We start from the raw sequence: 21,929 nt of genomic DNA, 5'->3' as shown, positions 1-21,929 counted from the left end.
TTGTCAACACCTTTTTCAGAACAAAATGGAAAATCATAGAGATATATCACTGTCAGTGTCATCATCATCTCTAATATCAATATCATCACTGTCACTTTCGTCATCTCCAATGTCAATAACGAAGCTTTCAAACATATATAGCCTATGCTCTCTAGCAACATCTTTACTCCTATACTCATCTTCTAATTTCTTGACATGGTGAAAACATTTCCTCCAGTCTTCTGTTGTAACTCTGTCTATCGCCAGTCTTGTAAGCTGCTCAGCAGTTTTCAGAGATTGATTTGAATTAGAGTTGTTTTTTTCTGACATCTCCCTTTATTTGAGCCCATATAAGTTCTATGGGGTTAAACTGACAATAATATGGTGGCAGTCTGAGCACATCATGACCATTTGCACGGGCTATCTCGTCTATCACGTACCTCTGTTTTTCTTTGTGACACTTAGCAAGCTGTAGCAATTTTGGCTTTGATGCTGATGGGTCATGGGTGATGTTATTGGAAGAGAGCCATTCTATGACTTCACTTTTTCTGTTGCTGTTTGTCGGCACTTTATTTTCTATTTTGCTGTGGTAGGAAGCATTGTCCATTATGATGAGAGATCTATCTTCTATATTAGGCAATAGTTCCTTAAACCACTTTAAAATCTTTCATGGTCCATGGAATCATGGTAGTCCCTTTGGCACCATTTTTTGACCAAAACAACAATAGCGCCTTTGACAAACCCTTCTCACTCCCGCATGCAACACAATAAATCTTGACCCCTTTCCAGTTTTAAGTTTGGGTCCTATTTTGCCTTCACCCGTTGTCCAGCACTGATTTACACATTCATTTTGGTTTATCCAAGTTTCATCCAGGAATACTTCAGGTTTACGTTCAGATGGACCACAATTCCTATTCTTTTCAATTAACTGTAGGTATTCAGTTCTCGCTGCCACTATATCATCACGTTCCATTAAAATAGCCCTTCCACTCATCACTTTTTTGTACCGGAATCCAAGCCCTCTCACTATTTTCCATAATGTTGTTCTTCCACCATTAAACTTTACCGGGCTTTCCTTCAGTTTTTCCAGCAGGGCATCTAACGTTGGGAGCTCTCCTCTCTCGTAAAAAGATAAAATCTCATTTCGAATACAGTCATTTTCAAAACTCTCCACCTTGTCCTTCATTCGAATCCTCTTCCTGGGGTATTCAGGTGAAGAGAAGGGGCCGTTGCCGCACTCAGATGACTGTCGCTTGATTTTTTTCACTGTGTTGGCTGGTACTCCTGTAGCTTTGGCCGTCTTCTCAAACACTTCATTTCTTGAGTCTGCTCCCCACTGTGAGCTGAAGTAACGATGAACATTCATGATAATGTTGTGAGCTTGACTTGCAGATCTGGAAACAGTGCGACAAAAGGTGTTGCCATCTCGAGACATCTGCTGAATTGCTTAATAACAGCCTGAAAAGAAAAATAATAATTCTTAGTTCTTTGTTGTTTATTATTCCACTGAGATCATTATTTCATATCACTCAAATTAGTCTCTGATATCTCTTTCAGTGAAAATATGTTAATATAAGAATATTAGAAACAATATGCTAAAACCAACCTAATTAAAGCTTAGGATGAGGTGAAGAGCGCGAAGTCTGTCCGTAGATTTCAGATTCTTCCTGAACTGAATTTCCTCAATGGCAAGACCCGCCAATATTTAGATCTCCAACGATACCAGATGCATCCATTTGATTTTTCATTTTTCCTTATCAGATATGTCCATAGTCCATACAGACATAATTATATGATATTGGAGTGAAAGTGTTCGACATTCATAATGGAAATTTATGCATTTATTTACAGAAAATGTATAATGACATAATAATGCGTTAAATATTGTTGAAACTGCAAACTTCTCATATCGTTAATTGGCTACTGTCAACGGCACCTGGACGCTCTTGCTGAGAAGACCAACGACGGCCAAAGGTGTCTCGCAGTCTGCAGACAACCGTCTCTCTCTCGGCATTATTCAAACTGAGTCAAGTACGGATGCAACATAATACGACATATTCTTCATTTTCTCTTCACATATCACACGCATCTAAAATCTGAAAGCACCAGCTTCTTCAGGGTGAATTCATTGTATGAAAACACAAGTTTTATTTTATCTTGATTGCATGAATGATGCAAAATTCGACGATATGTAAAAACAGGTATAAAGAATGAAATGCTTCTCTCTTCACTTTTACTCGTTGTAATTCCTTTGTTTTTTATCTTACTAATTTCAGGGAATCACGGTTTAGTTGTACAATTAATATCGAATCCTATGATATGACCAAAACTTTCCTATCTTGTGTAAAACGTGAGATAAATGAAGAAATATAAACATATTTTAAGTTTTCTGAGCTACAGACATTAAAATGAAAGAGTGAGCGAGCTGCATACCTCCCAGTACCAGCCAATCAGAGGCCGCCAAACAAACGTCTCATAGGCTCAAGAATCTACCTTAAGTGAATCGGCTATAGTGCAAGCTAGGCTATATTCGAGATACATTTTTTCCAACAAACGATGGGTTTTTTGGAACCTAACCCCACCGTAAGTAAGATAATACTTGTATAAGCATTTTTTTGTTTGTGTTTGAATTATCACAATAGGCAGTCCTAAGTGTTTTTACAAGGGTTCTGAGTATTCGCTGGGTGGTGCGGTACGCATCCCCTGCAAATACGGGGTTTACTGTACTTAACATGACTGACTGATTAATTGTGGGTTATCTGGCGTCACAACTATCAGGGTCACTGACACCGAATACTAGAATTGAAAATACCTGTATGAAAATCAAAGATTTTGTAGTCAATTGTCAATTACAGGCGGGAGTTCCGTTCCCGACAGCATGACAATAACCGAAAATTGATGATAATAGCCCTGATCCCTGGGTATTGGTGCTGATATCTGGTTATTGGCACCACCAATAAGTAGGGATCAGCACCAACAACCAGGGATCAGCGCCGATAACTGGAGATCGGTGCTGGAAATCCAGTTATCGTTGTCACTAGACAAGCACCGTAAAACCGGATCACCAATAACTGGGGACTGCCTCTATTTGTTAATCAATTAATTAGTAATAAAATTCCCCACATGGTTGCTTAAAAACCTATTAATAAATTTGAATATAAGAAGTCTCATACTATCAATAAATATAATTTCAATGTTAAGTTAGATTGTCTGAATTTTCCAATGCACAAAAAATAATTTTTCCTGGTCTTTTCCATATACTGTACTGTACACAATCGACCCCCGGTATTTGTGGGAGATAGGGACAATAACGCCCCCCCCACGAATAGCTAAAATCTGCGAATATTTGACACCCCCTATAAACTTAAATCGTTCAAACACCAAAGATGCCCTTTAAAAGTGCATATAACTGCCTATTTTATTAGTCCACACACCAAATATTGTAATATAATTTCAATATCACTTTAATATAATTTTATATTTTAATCACTTTAATATTTCAATACATATTTCTGAGCATCGTATCGGGGTTCGCTATAAGGAGGTCCCTTGGATGCTATAAAGGGGTCCCTCCTGAACCTATGGAGGGGAAAGAACCACTTTTTTACCAATCAAAGCTTGTCATTATTTAATTTTGACTATTTTTATAAGTACGTACAGTATTATTATTATTTAACCTTATTAATCTTATCAATATTGCAAAATCCTTGAGAAACCCTGCAGAAGTGGTTGTTTAATTTTTTATGTAATTTATAAGCTTCCGTGCTTTTATGTGTAAAACTGGTATGAAAAATTTGTACTTTTATTTTTGTACATAAATACTGTATAATACTAAAATCACAAAACTGCTGTCGATGTAAACCTCTCTATCTCGCGGTACTTTAATATATGCCTTGACAAATAAGTTGTATTTTTGTTCTCTCTCTCTCATTGAGATAAGAGATTTTTATGCATATGTAACATATATGTTTATTTAGTTTGTATACTGTAGTTTTATAGATAAATGTGACGTTACTCTGTTATTAATTTTGTAATATTTTCCACGCTATAATTACAATATTTATGCATTTCTACGTTAAATTATGTAAAAGTTTAAAAGAATATTTATTGGTTCTCAGTCTTCTCCGAAGCTTCAGAGCAAGGGGGGGGGTGTAACCTAAACGTCGATTAGCCTGACATATTGACATATAACTGCGAAAGGTAAAAAATGTTGCTCACTCCATGGTCAAATATGTTACCCACTTGATGATCAAACAAATACCGCTACGAAGGATAGAGAAAAATCTCTCTCTCTCTCCTTCATAAATCACGAATTTCCATCTTCTGATATCTAACCTAAGAATAACTTCTCTCTCTCTCTTTTTCCAAAATTATACGCTCTTTTTCTGTCACAAATCATGAATAATTCACTCTTCATATTTAATAAGAACAAACTCCCCCTCTCTCTCTCTCTCACATTATTCTCCCAGTCTGTAATAATTCATTAATAGTTTCAAGAGATATTTAACACAAGGGCAACCCCCCTCTCTCTCTCTCTCCTTACATGAAGGGTTCTGGAACCTAATATTACTGTACTTATTATTACCTATTATTACAGGTACATTATTATTATTATTTTATTATTTAATCTTATTAATCTTAATATTGGAAAATTAGTTATTTTTTTATAATAAAAAAATGTATTTAGTCATGAAAATAGCCAAAAATACACTAATTAGTGAATACTTCTCGACAAAAAAGTCTGCGAATTGCCAAATTTTTCACAAATACTGTGGGAATAAGTTCCACAGAAAAATCTGTGAATTGTGAGACCACGAATAGCGGGGGTTGACTACATACATACTAAATATATAAATAATCGTTTAAAATTTATAACTATCACAACTATTATAGCCAATACTATGTATAATTATATATGAAGGTACAGTTTGTATCCCAATGCTGGTAATATAGTCTAAGAGGATATACAGTTGCAGTTCTTTTTGTATACATTTTTTATCATTTTAATTCTAACAAATACCGAATATAATATATATAACAATTGTGTAATATTATTACAAATACATAAGTATAATATATATTATACAATTATGTAATATTTTTACTAATAAAGTGCTGTTAGCAACTTATAACTACAATCTGCATTTGTCCAATAGGTAATACAAATACTGTAGTTGCCAACTTCCGACCTTTGTGACCCACAACCACTCACACTTGCAAATGAAGACAGAAAGAGAGAGAGAGAAAAAAAAAGGGGGAACAGGAAACTTCACTTTTACGCACAGGATACGTTTTTAATGATGTGTGTAAATAGATAATAACTTCCCAATACAGGTATTCCCCTACTTAGGATGGGGTTAGGTTCCAAAAAACCCATCGTTTGTTGAAAAAATCGTAACTCGAATATGGCCTAGCCTACACTAGGGTAATCAGTACCATCTATACATATATTTAAGGGAAATATATCCAATTCATAACTAACATCCTATAAGATGTGATGAAAGGGAGATAGCTGCAAGAGTGAAGTAGGTCAGACCGACAGTCGCAAAATCATTGCATTCAGCAAATAGTTTGGTTACTTCAGCTGTTTGGCTTGATGAACACACAATATTGGCTCTGGTATGTGAAACAGATGACCGAGTTGATATGCGAGTACATAAGTTTGTGCGTTAGAAAATATAGATTTTGTGTCTAATTCTGCCCAAAAGTAAGTCTGATCGTTCATTAGCGAAGCTAGAGCGAGATCGTCCAGACGTAGCTTTGAGTGTTCCAATCTCTTAGATACTGGCAGAATAAGGTAAAGTTCAGACTCTTCTTTTTTCTATGTGAATTGTGAACTTGTGATTTTTACCATATTTTAAGACATTTATGAACTTGTGTGGAAAGTTGAATATAACCATTCATGCCACTTTAATATTCTATTTTATTGTGTATTGCTTAACCATGGTTATCATGCATTTTAGACTTTCGTTATTATGTTTTGCACTTGTATATTTTTGGGAGGTTACTATTGTGCTTAATTCTTTCGACAGATGTCTGTGGTGACACTGTGGTGACATTATGATATCTGTGGAATTGGTGTGGTTATAGAGAAGACAATGCAAACCTTTGCAATGTCGTTGTTTCTCATGTGGTTGACTTAAGACTAGACTTATGATGTCTAATATGGAGTATGTGCGAGTTTTTGTGTTTAAAAGGCTTAGCCATAATAAGACTTTTAGTCAGAGTTAGATTATTTTGACTTGATAACTCATTTATTATGCATTTTAATCTTTTCTTTGTTCATTCATTACTGGTTGGGTTGGTTTGAGTAATAAATCTATTTTTGTAGGAAAGATGAGTTTCCTTAGATGATCCATTCCTTTTGAGGATGATATTTGAGAAGAGAGAAATCCGTGTGTGAGAGAGAGAGAGAAATTTGCTGAGAGGGAAAAATGCGAGCAGTGTCCGAGAGAGAGAGAGAGAGAGAGAGAGAGAGAGAGAGAGAGAGTGAGTCTGTGTGGATGAGTGTTAGGAGGAGGGAAAGGGTCGAAATTACCATGCTTTCTGATGATAGATCGCAAAGGCACGTTACGTAACACTTCAAAGTAGTGTTGAGTCTGTAAGGGGTATTACAGATTAATTTGGTGGCAGCGGTTAAAAAGTTTAATTGATAACAGCGATTTTTGAGGTTAAGATAGCGAAAGAGGGACAGGAATTAGAAATAGGCTAATTGATAACATTATGGCTCAGGGCACTGGCTGGCTGCAAGGCTTAGCTGAATGATCAGTGTTGAGATCTCGAGTGATGGGAGAACTATACTCTGAGAATTATGCATTGATATAGTGATTTCTTTTTCTGTTTAAGTATTCGAGAGTGGCGAATTGTGAAAATAGATCTGGGTGATATGTAGAGTAGTTTGCGGTTAAGAAAACACCCAAATAAGTGTGAATAGTGGCGATTGTGAGTTAATTAAGAGTATGGTGACTTTACAAAATCACCTTCCATCTCTTCCATCTTTTTGTTTTGCTTCGAGCTAGCAGCTTCCCATTCTCGCACAGAGCTCCGTTTTCTGTTTAGAAGTCACGAGGCTTAAGGCAAGTCTTCCGTTTTCTTTTCTTTTGGGATTGTTATCGTTCGCTTCTCTTTTTCTTTCATGTTATTACGCTCAGGGCGAGTAATCACTTACAAAATGCCGGACTCAGACGCAAGTACGTCACAATCAATTGTGACTCATAGGCTGACGAACTTCAATGCAGGCATTACAAACTTTAAGGGCCTAGTTGACGGGAAGTTAACTCAGAATGTGGAAACATTTATTGAATCAGTAGAAAATTATCTGAATTCTAAGAAAATTACAAATGGCGCCGAAGCTTTAACAGAAGCGAAAGCTTTTCTAGACTTAGACAAAGGGGACATTGGAGAACGAGCACGCAGTTTCGGGTTCAGAAAGTGTAAAACTTGGAAAGAACTTCAGGAATTTTTACGTGCATCGTATGGCGGGGTCGACCGCGAATGCATTGTTCGGAATCTGCGAACGCTTATCAGAACTAGGAAAGGTAACGATTCATTAATCGCGTACAGTGCTCGCCTATTTGATGCAGTAGGTAAGTTAAAGAAATCTATGAAAAACTCTCCATGGGTAAATGGAAATAATATCTCCTTAGATAATTTTGAAAAACTGCTACACTTTGCCTGCCTTTTAACGTCAGTCCCAGATGTAACTACAGATAGTTTTGATAAAAGAATTGATCAGGATAGAGATGAATCCTTTTTGTTTGCACAGATTAATAAAAATCTATCAAAATGTCCGACGCTGGACAGTAGTTTTGTGAAGGGAGGTGCTAAAATTTCAGCAACAGTTTCAAAACCACAGAATAATGCAAATTCCTCGCATCTAGGAAACAATGCAGGAGCGAAGGCATGTGCGCGGGTGGAATCGAAGAAAACCTCAGAGAGATCAGTAACAACGATTCGTTGTTTTAACTGTGATAAAGTAGGACATAGTAAGTCAAATTGCAGAGTGAGATATTGTTCAGCTTGCAAATCTTCAGACCATGGGTGTAAATTTTGCCCAGCCACAAAGAATAGAGAATATTCAGGGAAAACACGGGGTAGTTTTACTAGATATGACAGAAGAATTCCACATGATGCAAGTTCTAGGTACACAAACGAACATCAGAATTTTCACAAGATAAGTTCGAAGACGGACACAGGATAATGAGCAATCAGGTCTTAGAGTCACCAGAACCTAGGCCGATTGTACGTGGTTTTTCTAATGGCATTGAAATTTCTATCTTCATTGATTCTGGCAGCTCAGTTAACCTGATAGATGCTGATCTTTTTCACTCGAAATTCCAGAGTGTAAATTAGTCCCAACTAATGAGACAGTGTGTGATGTACAGGCGAGAAGATTGAATATCTTAGGTTCGTCATCTCTTACGCTTTGTATCGGTGAAAAGACAATAGTAGAACCATTTTTGGTCATAGAAGGATTAGCCTTAGGTGAAATGGTTTTGCTAGGACACCCTTCTTGTATGCGACATAACATCAATATTCTTACGAGAATTCAGGGGATTACAATAGGTGAGTCAGGTTGTTTCGTTCCATATAGACACATGGAAAAAACTTGTGAGAAACCCAAGATGCAGACTGCGACATGTGTAACACATTCATTAGAGAATGAAGACATTCCGCAAAAAAGTCTTTCAAAGGATTTTTGTTAGAAGACATTGAATTGCACCCGCGAGTTCCTACATTGATTAAAGTGTCGGTGAAAGCGAAGAATTTTCCTTCTCAAGTATGCCTTGTTGAGGGAACCGAGAGATTCAAAGACGTTGTAAGTACGGTGTCAGTAAATGAAGTTTCAGTGGCAAGCGTAACTGCAGTAGAATTAGTAAGCTATCAAGACTCAGTGAAAAAATATCACAAGGGTACTTACGTAATTGATTTTGAAGAGTTTAAGGAAGAACATAAGATAGTGAGTTTTTGTGGAGACGGTAATATGTTTCCCAGCGAGGAGCTACAATTCAGAAGTCAAGTTCTTCACGAACATTTGGCTAAAGCTGATTATTCCGAGTATTCAGATAAAGTAGAGAAAGTGTTGAAAGAATATTTAGATATTATTGCTTTGAAGGGAGATAAACTAGGGGTTACAGATGTTTTAGAACATTCAATCTGCCTAGAGAAAGGTACAAATCCTATATATATTCCAGCGTATCGAATTCCTTTTAAGATCAGAGAAGTAGAAAAAGAAGTTCAGAAATGGGAGTCGGAAGGTATTATTAGGCCCAGTTCCTCGCCTTTTAATTTTCCTTTACTAGCGGTCCCAAAGAAAGACGGTAGCATCAGAGTATGTGTAGACTTTCGTAAATTGAACGAAAAGACATGCCCAGATAGATACCCTGTAGCTTGTTTGCCTGATTTGTTTGTTGAAATCGGTGGTACGAATATATATATTCGTCTATAGATCTCATGCAAGGGTTTTTGCAAGTTCCACTTAGCGAGAATAGTCGTAAATTTACAGCATTTTCTATACCAAAGGGACATTACGAGTTTAATAGGATGCCTTTTGGATTACAAGGGTCCCCAATAACATTTACTAGGTTGGTCAACACAGTACTTCATGGTTTATTAGGATGGTCAGTATTTGTGTACATGGATGACATTCTCACATGCACAGATACAATCGAAGAACATCTAAGGGTGTTAAAAGAAGTCCTCAAGCGATTAAGGTTCGCTGGGTTAAAGGTCAAATTGGCCAAATGTGAGTTTCTGAAGAAAGAAATTGTCTATCTAGGTCATGTTATCTCTAAAGAAGGAGTCAGAGTGAATGATGACAAAGTCAAGGCTATCGTGAGTTTTCCAGTTCCCAAAACCAGGAAGCAGATTCGTTCATTCCTAGGTATGTCGGGTTTCTTTCACCGTTTTGTGCGGAATTTTTCTACAATAGCGTCTCTATTGACAGATCTACTACAAGAAGACGTTAAATTTGTTTGGGGTGACAGTCAGCAATTAGCTTTTGAGAAGCTTAAGAATGCTTTAGTGAATCCACCTGTTTTGAAGTTTCCAGAATTTAGTCAACCGTTCACCTTGGTGACTGACGCAAGTCAGGAAGGTATAGGTGCGTGTTTGATGCAGAAATTTGAGGGAAAATTACACCCAATTGCTTTTTATAGCAGAAAGTTCAAAACGCATGGTAGTAATGAAAGGCTGATGTCAGTTGTGGACAAGGAGGCTTTTGCAGTCGTCTCTAGTCTTGTTCATTTCAAGATGATGTTGTTGGGAAATAAAGTTGAGATTTTTACAGATCATCAACCGTTGCTAGAGCTTTTTAATAAGCCAAATTTATCGCCCAAGAGAGCACGTTGGTTTTTGACATTGAGAGATTTTGATGCAGGCCTCAAATACATTGAAGGTAAGCATAATGTGGTTGCAGATGCATTGAGCAGATATTTTCCAGTTGAGGATGAGGGAGTACATACCGAATCCTGTGCGGGAGACGAGAGTAGACATTTGGTGTCTCATGTCTCGGATACTAGTAGTTCTGAGATAGTTTATGTAGAGGACAAACACGTTCCTACGGTGCATACTTCGGAGAGAAATAGTGAGTCAGCAGTCTCGAAGAGACTGTTATTCGTGATGTTGAGGGAAACGTTGTGTGTTATGTTACTGGTGAAAATGTCACTTGGGACATACCCTTACTCGAAGAGAAGCAAGATGAAGATAAATTACTATCAGATGCTAAGGCATTTCTCAGAGGAGTTTCACCGAAGAAAGGGTATAAGTTGCCTTTTTCTGGACTAGAATTGGAGAATAATTTATTAGTTAGGAAGGTTAAGTATAACTTGTGAAGTAGTCTAAGCATGGGTGAAATTACACAAATCATCGTGCCAGAGAGTCTAGTACCACAAGTTCTAGATATTGTACATTGTAAATTTGGTTCTCCTCATTTGTGTGTTGACAAGACGTATGAAAACGTCAGGTCAAAGTTCTTTTGGAAAAATATGTTTTCCGCAGTAGAGGCCTTTGTGAAGAATTGCGCTATTTGCAATGCGAATAAGCCAGCGACGACGGTGTCGTGTCGTTTGGATTCATATCCCATACCAAATAGGCCGTTTCAGAGAGTGCATATGGATATTCTGGGTAACTTCTCAGAATCTGCTTCTGGGTATAGACATTTATTAGTAGTTGTTAACGAGTTGACTCGCTTTGTCGAGATTTTCCCACTGAAATTCAAGTCAGCTGAGGAAGTAGCTATAGCGTTCTTTAAATAGATAATTTGTAGATATAGTGTTCCTGAATGTCTGCTCACAGACAATGGCAGGGAATTTATTAATAAGACTTTAGAGGGTCTTGCTAATTTACTGGGAATAAAGAAAGTATCTATAATCCCATATAGACCAGAAGTGAACGGGTTATGTGAGAGGGCGAATCGGAAAATAATCGAAGCTTTACACATGACAGTGGGTGGTTCCGATACACATTGGGACAGCTCTTTGGATGAAGTGCAATATAGTATCAACACTATGGCGAATGACAAAATTAACCCTTAAACGCCTATTGGAGTATCATTACGTCAACTAAAATTGTCTGTTGGGTGCCAAGTGGACGCAAAAAAATAAATAAACTACAAAAAATTTCAACCTTCGGTCAACTTTGACTCGACCGAAATGGTCGAAAAAAATGCAATTGTAAGCTAAAACTCTTACATTCTAGTAATATTCAATCATGTACCTTCATTTTGCAACAAATTGGAAGTCTCTAGCACAATATTTCGATTTATGGTGAATTTTTTGAAAAACTTTTTCTTACGCACAAATGTAACTCAGCCGAAAATTTCATAAATTCTTTCATCATTTTGTCGTAATTTTTGCACTGTTCTATATCAGCCATTACATAAAGTTTTATATATGAAAATGTGCGCAATTTCATGTACAATACAGCAAAATACAACCCATGGTTGTAGCTTTTATCAGTTTGGAAATATTTTCATATAAACCACGATAACTGCCAAAATTTCAACCTTCGGTCAACTTTGACTCGACCGAAATGGTCAAAAACGCAATTTTAAGCTAAAACTCTTACGATCTAGTAATATTCAATCATTTACCTTCATTTAGCAACCAATTGGAAGTCTCTAGCACAATATTTCGATTTATGGTGAATTTCTGAAAAAACTTTTCCTTACGTCCGCGCCAGAAATTCTTTTCGTCACGTTGTCGTAATGTTTGCACTGTTTTATATTAGTCGTTACATAAAGTTTTATATATGGAAATGTGCGCAATTTCATGTAGAATACAACAGAAAATAACTCATGGTTGTAGCTTTATCAGTTTTGAAATATTTTCATATAAATCACGATAACTGCCAACATTTCAACCTTCGGTCAACTTTAACTCGACCGAAATGGTAAAAAAACGCAATTATAAGCTACAACTCTTACATTCTAGTAATATTCAATCATGTACCTTCATTTTGCAATAAACTGGAAGTCTCTAGCACAATATTTCGATTTATGGTGAATTTCTGAAAAAATTTTTTCCCTTACGTCTCGCAATAAAAATAACTTGGCCGAACATCTCAGAAATTCTTTCGTCATGTTGTCGTAATGTTTGCATCGTTTTACATTAGTCGTTACATAAACTTTTATATATGAAAATGTGCGCAATTTCATGTAGAATACAACAGAAAATAGCTCATGGTTGTAGCTTTTATCAGTTTTGAAATATTTTCACATAAATCACGATAACTGCCAAAATTTCAACCTTCGGTCAACTTTAACTTGACCGAAATGGTCAAAAACCGCAATTGTAAGCTAAAACTCTTACATTCTAGTAATATTCAATCGTTTAACTTCATTTTGCAATAAATTGGAAGTCTCTAGCACAATATTTCGATTTATGGTGAATTTTTTAAAAACATTTTCCTTACGTCTGCGCTGTAACTCGGCCAACATCTCAGAAATTCTTTTGTCTCGTTGTCGTAATATTTGCACCGCTTTATATTAGTCGTTACATAAAGTTTTATATATGAAAATGTGTGCAATTTCATGTACAATACAACAAAAAATAACTCATGGTTTTAGCTTTTATCAGTTTTGAAATATTTCCATATAAATCACGATAAATAGAAAAAATTCGACTTTCTGTCAACTTTAACTCGACCAAAATGGTCGAAAACTGCAATTAAAAGCTAAAACACTTACAGTCTGGTAATATTCAATCAATTAGCTTCATTTTTCAACAAACGGGAAGTCTCTAGCACAATATTTCGATTTATGGTGAATTTTGAAAAAAACATTTTTTACGTCCGCATGTTACGAATTCATGCATCATTTTGTGATAATATTTTCTCTGTGTTGCTTTGATCGTTTTAAAATTTTTTATATACCAAAATCATTGCAATTTAGTGTACAATACAACTAAAAAAATGAACTCATTAGCTTTAACCGTTTTGCTTACAGCGATTTGTATACAATTATATACGTTTTTTTTTTTTTTCGCTGTCATATATTCCAATATTTATATATGATAATATTTTTTTCATTTCTGATGGTTGCATACTAAACTTCAGGCAATGACAAAAAATGAGCCAAAAATGAACTCTTAATCTTAAAAACTAAGGGTGCTGTGATTTTTTGAAAAAAACTTTTTTTCCGCTTCGGCGCTAACTCACCGAACGCCGCCGGCATACGGGAGACGTTTTTGTAAACAGGGCTTCGGCATTAAAGGGTTAAGATATCTCCAGCAGAAGCTTTGTATGGGTACAAGTTGAAAGAACCTTTTGATTTGTTACCAGAGCAAGTTAAGGGCGATGTTACAGTTACTTCGTTGATAAATACAGCGAGAGAAAGATTTGCGTGTATCAGTAAAGAACTTGAACTTAGTTCAAATAAATGGTAGAGAAGAGTAACTCTAAATCGCGGGGAGTAGCTATTTCCATGGGTGATAGTGTTTGTTAAAGTGAATGTTCGGAATGATCCGAATTATAAATTAATTCCAAAGTTCCATGGACCTTTTGAGATTGTAGAGATCAAAAAAGGGAATAGATTTGTAAGAAAAGATGTAAATACTGGTGTGACGAAATTGACCCATATTTCAAAATTAAAGAAAGTTGGGATGTAATGGAACATTTGTATATAATTAGAGGGATAAATGGGTTGATATTTGTATATATATGATATTTATTGTTTTTTTTGTCTCTTGTTCATTCTAGATGCTGAAGTTCTTAGTGATAATCCTGTTGAGTACAGTAACCTGGGGGTCACAAGAAGTTCGTTTAGGACCAGGTGTAGTGGTTGAAGATGATCATGAAGTCTGGTTAGCTTCGGACCAAGTGACCATAAGTGTGGAATTCGACAATATAGGATCAGCCAAAGAGGAATTGAATGATTCCAAGGATAGGTTACACCAAATGAGAAAGACGCTAGATGAAGTAGAGAATAAGAGAACTTTGCCAGTCTCTTTAAATAGATTAATGAGAGAAATAAGAATAACATTAGATAGATTTGATAAAGGGATAGATAAAACGTTAGAATGGATTCCTGACATTACTCCAGGAAATTCACCTTCTGTAGAGAATAGGAGAAGTAAAAGAGCAGCACCTTCAGTTCTTCTAGGTGTTGGTGTGATTGCTGTGGTTGGAGCTATGTCCGTTGGAAGTTTAGTCAAAGTAGCAGGAGTTCAAAGAGACTTAATAGCTCAGGGGAAACAGTTAAATCAGTTGCAAGAAAGTAATGAGAAATTGAGAAGTGGTTTTGAAACAATTAGACATTCTTTGAATGATTTGTCAGTTACAGTAGAAGGGTTGAAAGAAGATCTTGATGTGACAATAGCACTTCTTACGATCCAACATACTTTTCTTAATGAGAAAGAAACTGATTCTCTAAGGATAGAAGTGCAAATGCAAATAAAAGCAATTATTGCTGCAGCAGATGGTCGTGTGTATGGTGATATATTACCTTTAGGATACTTAGAAAACGTTCTAAGGAATTCCGCTTATCTACATGGGGCGAAAGTATTATTCACGGGAGGAGATTTGTATTTATATTATAATGTTTTGAGGGTGAGATTGTCTGATCGGGGATTGATAGTATACGTTCCTGTCAGTACCATGAAGCCTTTTCTTAGTTTTGTTATTAGACCTTTTCCTAGTGCTTTTGGAGACTTAATAGTGACATGGGATGGATTAGAGACCATGTTCATTTTAGGAGATCAATATCAAGGTTCGGGAGTTGATTATAAGACAGGTTGTACCTTGGTTAGGGAGAAGTATGTGTGTGACATAATGATGTTTTCCAGTTGCGAGTTGTATCTGTGGGTGGTTGTGAATTATCATTGGTTCATAGACAGACACCCACAGAATGTGACTTTATACAGTTTCCACTTGAATACCACATAACCTCCACCAGAACTCTTACTAAATATACTGCAAAGAATGTCCTGTTACGACGATGTGCCAGGGTAACAAGTCGACGTCATTCATTCTTGAAGGATCTAAGCTGTTTGACGCTTCGTGTCGTGTGGTATCAACAGGCTTCTTCGTAATTAGCCGTGCTGTGTTCCACAGTTCTGAGAAGATATTCATGCGTCATATGCGTAACGATCATGATGTAGTTCCAGTGCCTACAACAGTGGTACCGGTAACTGTTCCGCCGTTAGAAGAAGACGATGATCCGTTGATGGTCGAGTATCAGCAATATATTATGCCAGCTATTTTGATAGTTTTAGTGGCTATTTTACTGATAATTCTTATTGTGGGGGTAGTAAAGCTTATTTGCGCTTGTAAGACTACATGCAAGGGCTCTAAGAAAACGACCCCAGTGACTTTGCAAGTACTTCATGAGAGCAGTACTTAAAACTGCAGTGCAGTAGACATTGCTAATTGAGCATAGCTCTATTTGTTATGTTTTATACATATGCTTTTATTTTAGTTCGCCATTAAGAGAGCGAGACGCTCTTATGGGGTGGCTGAGCACTATTTAAGGGAAATATATCCAATTCATAACTAACATGCTATAAGATGTGATGAAAGGGAGATAGCTGCAAGAATGAAGTAGGTCAGACCGACAGTCGCAAAATCATTGCATTCAGCAAATAGTTTGGTTACTTCAGCTGTTTGGCTTGATGAACACACAATATTGGCTCTGGTATGTGAAACAGATGACCGAGTTGACATGCGAGTACATAAGTTTGTGCATTAGAAAATATAGATTTTGTGTCTAATTCTGCCCAAAAGTAAGTCTGATCGTTCATTAGCGAAGCTAGAGCGAGATCGTCCAGACATAGCTTTGAGTGTTCCAATCTCTTAGAAACTGGCAGAATAAGGTAAAGTTCAGACTCTTCTTTTTTCTGTGTGAATTGTGAACTTGTGATTTTTACCATATTTTAAGACACTTATGAACTTGTGTGGAAAGTTGAATATAACCATTCATGCCACTTTAATATTCTATTTTATTATGTATTGCTTAACCATTATTAATCATGCATTTTAGACTTTCGTTATTATGTTTTGCACTTGTATATTTTTGGGAGGTTACTTTTGTGCTTAATTCTTTCGACAGATGTCTGTGGTGACACTGTGGTGACATTATGATGATATCTGTGGAATTGGTGTGGTTATAGAGAAGACAATGCAAACCTTTGCAATGTCGGTGTTTCTCATGTGGTTGACTTAAGACTAGACTTATGATGTCTAATATGGAGTATGTGAGAGTTTTTGTGTTTAAAAGGCTTAACTATAATAAGACTTTTAGTCAGTATTTTGACTTGATAACTCATTTATTATGCATTTTAATCTTTTCTTTGTTCATTCATTACTGGTTGGGTTGGTTTGAATAATAAATCTATTTTTGTAGGAAAGATTGCATTTCCTTAGATGATCCATTCCTTTTGAGGATGATATTTGAGAAGAGAGAAATCCGTGTGTGAGAGAGAGAGAGAAATTTTCTGAGAGGGAAAAATGCGAGCAGTGTCCGAGAGAGAGAGAGAGAGAGAGGGGAGGGTCTGTGTGGATGAGTGTTAGGAGGAGGGAAAGGGTCGAAATTACCATGCTTTCTGATGATAGATCGCAAAGGCACGTCACGTAACACTTCAAAGTAGTGTTGAGTCTGTAAGGGGTATTACACATATATGGTAGCCTAGCCTACACTACACAGTATACTTTATACATATATGGTATAGTAATTACTAGTGTCAGCTAACTCTGCAGGTTCAATGCAGATTGACATGATGAGTCAGTATAATGAGAATTTGAATAACAAACATGGCCTAGCCTGCACTTTTGTATATCATATACGGTAGCCTAGCCTACATTATACTTTATTCTATTTTCACATAACACCGTATTACACAAACATCAAAATAACGAATGCGCATCTTTTCCATGGATCTTTTAAAAAGTTATGCTTTACTACACTGTATCCAATCGCAAATATTCTTATATTGCTTTTGCATTATAAATTCAGATCGTAGCAATCAAATGTTTTGGTTTGGGAATTGATCACGCGGTCTTTATTTCGCTGCATTTAACTCGGTTCAGAGGGCATTTCTTGCTTCTAGTTAGCGTAAATGAATCTCTAGATACTTTATTTGTAAGGGACATATGTACTTTTCGTTATACGAAGTGTTTTTAAGTCGAAATATAACTTGAATATGTCTCGTTGTGAAATTAATTTAGCCATTTTTTTCATAAATAGATGACGTTGGCGGCTGGCCGTTTGTTTTGTGTAAAAAAAAAAAAAAAAATCAAGATTCCATTCTCTATTTTCTCTTGATGTCATCATCATACTACGAGCTTTTCGTATTTATCTTTTATCGGCATGAAAACATCAGTAATATGCGTTCTTTCATGCCCAGTAGTTTTGATTGAAATACTTTCCAATTTTATTTGCTGTCGAGTTTCATCCATGTTGCCAATGCACCATAATTTATAGTCATTAGCAGCTTGAACATTCTTTTCTCAGCTTCAACTACAACTTGCAGCTTAAATTTACTGTAACAGTATATTTCCTTGCCGATCTTTTCTCCAAAGCGGATAAGGGTAGCGTAAAAACATATCAGTGCTTAACGTCATTTTTAACATAACTACGATAATTGTTTACTAGTACGATGGTTGAAATACAAGCAAAACAGTTGTTATCCGATTTGGTTATTAGCAAAACAAGAGAGTCTCGTTCAGTTGTTTATGGCTATACACATTTTCGCAAGAGTATAAGGTTACTAACAATACTTTTATCATTCTCTTACTTTTTTAACTAGAAGATGGAATAAAGAGATGGAGAAAAAGAAATTGGTCTATTGTAAGTTAGGCTCTCTTGCTGCCTGATTCTACGGCAACTGTAGTGTACGCTGTTGCCTGTGCCCGCTCAAAATTTAAAAATATTTTCTAAATATTGTCGTACTGGTATTAATTGCTAACTCCATCGTAAACTCGAATTATCGTAAGACGAATCATCGTCACTCGTCGTTTACCTGTATTTACAAACGCACAAAAATTGCAACCGAACACTGACCTATTTTAACTTCCGACACAACGAGAGCAAGTGAGGTCAGCTCATTGAATTAATGTACCTATTCCAGCCTCTCGGGCCAACGTATCGTACACCGTACGCTGCCTGATTGTATGTTGTTGCCAGCGCCAGTCGCCCACGAAATTTAAAAATACGTATTTTCAAAATATTGTCGTATCGATATTAATTGCTAACCCCCATCGTAAAAGCGAATTATCGTAACTCGAGCACTACCTGTAGTATCAATGGTATTAAGGGGGTTAGGGTCTGAGACAGTGGGAAATTATCTTTTTCTAAGTTCTGATAAGAACCAGTAACATGAGTAGCACATAACATTAAAAACACAAGAATCACTGTCCATCACTACAACCCATCCCATTGCTCCCATTCTGACTCGTCCTGCTGGTTCAGGGGATAACTCCCCATATAAACAAACAAAATTTATCATATAGTATATACAAAATGTGAACATTGTGATCATATACCATTTATGCTCTGGTAATTTTTACATTCTCAAAATTACCAGCTTAACGTATGCAAGATCTTCATTAGTAATATAGAACAAACAAAATTATCCTACAGAATTACAAACTGTTACCACTGTGATTGCACATCATTTATATTCTGGTTATGTTTACATTCTGAAAATCTTCAGTGTACTGAGTTTCACTGACATCATTGCTAATTGTCGCCATAATAGTACTGACATCCTCACTGCCATTAGTTTCTCAATAAAACACAGTTCAGAGCTACTTTTTTGTCAATTAACAAAGCTAGGTTAAAAATGCAGCTTACCTTTTTTTATGCAAATCAAGTAAATTTTAAATGAAGTAAAGCTGTGAGTTTCTGACATTGTTTTCACCTATTCCTAAATGTTTTGCATCCTACACATATATTCATTTCATTTAAAGTTGTTAAGTACAGTAATAACTATAAAAATCATAATGATGTTAACACCTTCCCTTGCTATACCGAGTATAATGTACTCGTTAATCATGATTATTATTCATCAAAAAATCGGTTCCAGGTTATGGCTGATGTTCCAAAGTTATGGCACCGTGAGGTTCACTATAAGGAGGTGAGAAAACCAGTTTACACTTAGGAAACCAGTTTACATTACCAGGGCAAAGCTTAAAAACCTGTTTCTTTTCCCAGGCTTACAAAAGTCTCTCTCTCTCTCTATTTTTATAAATTTTTCTTACAATGTTCTGGGTTCCAGTGATTTCCGGCTTAAGGCACTCTACTGGAACGGAACCCACACCGTAACCCGGGGACTGCCTGTCAACATAGTGTTGTACTCTACAAGATATTTTTCGATCATCTGACCTGTTACCATTCCAACTTATGAATGGCGTGTCAGAACTTAACTTAGTCGTAAGTTGGAAGCTGTTTGTATAAGTAGAAACAACAGTGGATGATAGAAGAACTGTGTAGCTATATATATATATGCACCTCTTGTACATTTTGTTGTATTTCATTGTTTTCACTTGTCATTTCTTCCAATGTAACTTGTATAATTTTTGTAAAATCCTAAAAGCCACATGAGATGTATGTATTAGTGATGGCTCTGTAGAGATAAAAATATATTTCAAACCACTACTGTGTCTTAAGTCAAGGTGAACATGCATTGCTGGTGGCTTATGTTTTGGAGTTTGTATATTTTGTTCCTGATTTATGTGATTAGATTTTCTTATAACATTTTCAGTTTACCTTATTAAAAGGATCTGCCTTAATATTTAACTATGTTATTCTTTTTCATTTACAGTATGTACTTTATCTACTTCATTTCAATGAGTGACTTCATTTCTTAGATATTAGTAAATGAGACATTCCTCCCTAGTATACATATACATTATATATGTGTGTGGGGGTCTATAGAGTAAGTTTGCATTAAGAGTAATATAGAAGTACTAAGTTTCACAACTGAAATTTACCTGAAAATAAATTCTTTGAATACTCACCTCATACCAAAAGGCCAATTGGAAAAAGAGCATATTTAACTGATGGAAGATGAAGTACAGTAAATGCCACTTAAAAAGTAAATGACCTGCCATCATTTTATCCATTATCAGTGGTAGGATTGGAATGGATTACAGTTAGGCCTAAAAGTCATGGACTAGCACACTAGAGCAGACATTACTATTCAAATCCTGGTTTTAATATACAATACACTGGCCCTGCTCTCAAGTTTAAAAATATGAGCACCATGATAAAATGTGCTGTACTTTAACATACTGCATGTCCAGTAGATAATATAATAATGCATTACCCTTCCTCTTAGCCATCCCGATGTGCATTCTAATAAAATATATGAGTGCTCTTAAGTTGGCTTGTGTATGGAAAAACAGTTAATGAAAGCTTTCAAGTTTCCAGTTTCTGGTTCACTTTCAAAAAGCAAACCCAATATACCAAGGGTACTTTGTTTCTAGACTGTTGTACCTTAGTTTTTTATTACTTTTATAAACCTTTTTTATCTTAAGTTTATATTTTAAGTGCATTTTTTCATAAAAAACTCTAATACAAATTTCATAAAAGTACCATCTGACTGCAAGACGTCACAACAGGGTTCAAAATGTACATACACAGCAAAATAACATATGAAAAATTTACCTGTTTGAGGGTTAAAATTGTCCGATTTATGTCAGCTAAATTTGGAGGATCAATGGCTAATGCTAACAGGGCTCTTGGCTCTCCCATATCAAGTATCTTGGTCTTCAATACTACATGACTCAAGGGAGTACGGCAAAGTTCTGGAGTTGCATATGAAGGTAGTGTCTGAAAACAAATAAAACAAAAAAGGCACGGCAATGAACAAAATCATCAGCAAAAATGTTTGATTTGCAGTTTTGAAACTAATTTCTAACAGCATCACAGGAGAAAAAGTCTAATAGTATCTACAAAGTCATGAATCCCTGCATCATATAACAAAGGATACGCAGTTTCCAAATACTGTACTACTATAGTAGGTTTTAGACCAGTGCCATGCCAAAGTGCAAACTCTTTTACTATACAATCCTTGTACTATACATTAAGAACACTTAAAAAAAGTGAAAAAAAAAAGGAGTTGGAGTGGTAGGACAGCAAGACAGAGAGATCTAGAAAATAAATACAGGCAGTCGCCGGGTTACGGTGGCTCCGACTTATGACGTTCTGATCTTACAGCGCCTTTTCAAATTTATTAATAAAAAAATCAGTTCCAGGTCACAGCTGATGCTCCGAAGTTATGGCACAGTAACTAGGATTACGGAGCCATAAGCACCGCAACTAGGATTCTGAGCAGCTTAGCTGTATGCCCTATTACGAGGTGAGAAACCCAGTTTAGGGAGCTGTAGCCACTGGCAGGGTTCACTATAAGGAGGGCCCTCCTATGAGGAGGGGAGAAAACTAGTTTATTACCAGGGCTAAGCTTAGAATGCCATTTTCATAATAAAATGAAGTCTTATATATCTGAAAACCTCAT

The 21,929-nt window shown here is 36.1% G+C and overlaps 1 protein-coding gene across 10 annotated transcripts in view; it reads right to left on the bottom strand.

Moving 5' to 3' along the window:
- The window catches only part of spn-E (spindle E), a 437,239-nt gene that overhangs the window by 237,132 nt on the left and 178,178 nt on the right, over positions 1–21,929 (bottom strand). For all 10 annotated transcript variants that reach the window (XM_067091862.1, XM_067091856.1, XM_067091855.1 and 7 more), the window contains one exon: positions 21,080–21,244. In XM_067091862.1, coding sequence (XP_066947963.1) covers positions 21,080–21,244 — 165 coding nt within the window. The remainder of the gene's footprint in view (positions 1–21,079; positions 21,245–21,929) is intronic.

Source organism: Macrobrachium rosenbergii, chromosome 48 (assembly GCF_040412425.1).
Source record: "Macrobrachium rosenbergii isolate ZJJX-2024 chromosome 48, ASM4041242v1, whole genome shotgun sequence".
Taxonomy (NCBI): Eukaryota; Metazoa; Arthropoda; class Malacostraca; order Decapoda; family Palaemonidae; genus Macrobrachium; species Macrobrachium rosenbergii.
The sequence above is the reverse complement of the archived record's forward strand: the minus strand, read 5'-3'. Positions and strand labels throughout refer to the sequence as shown.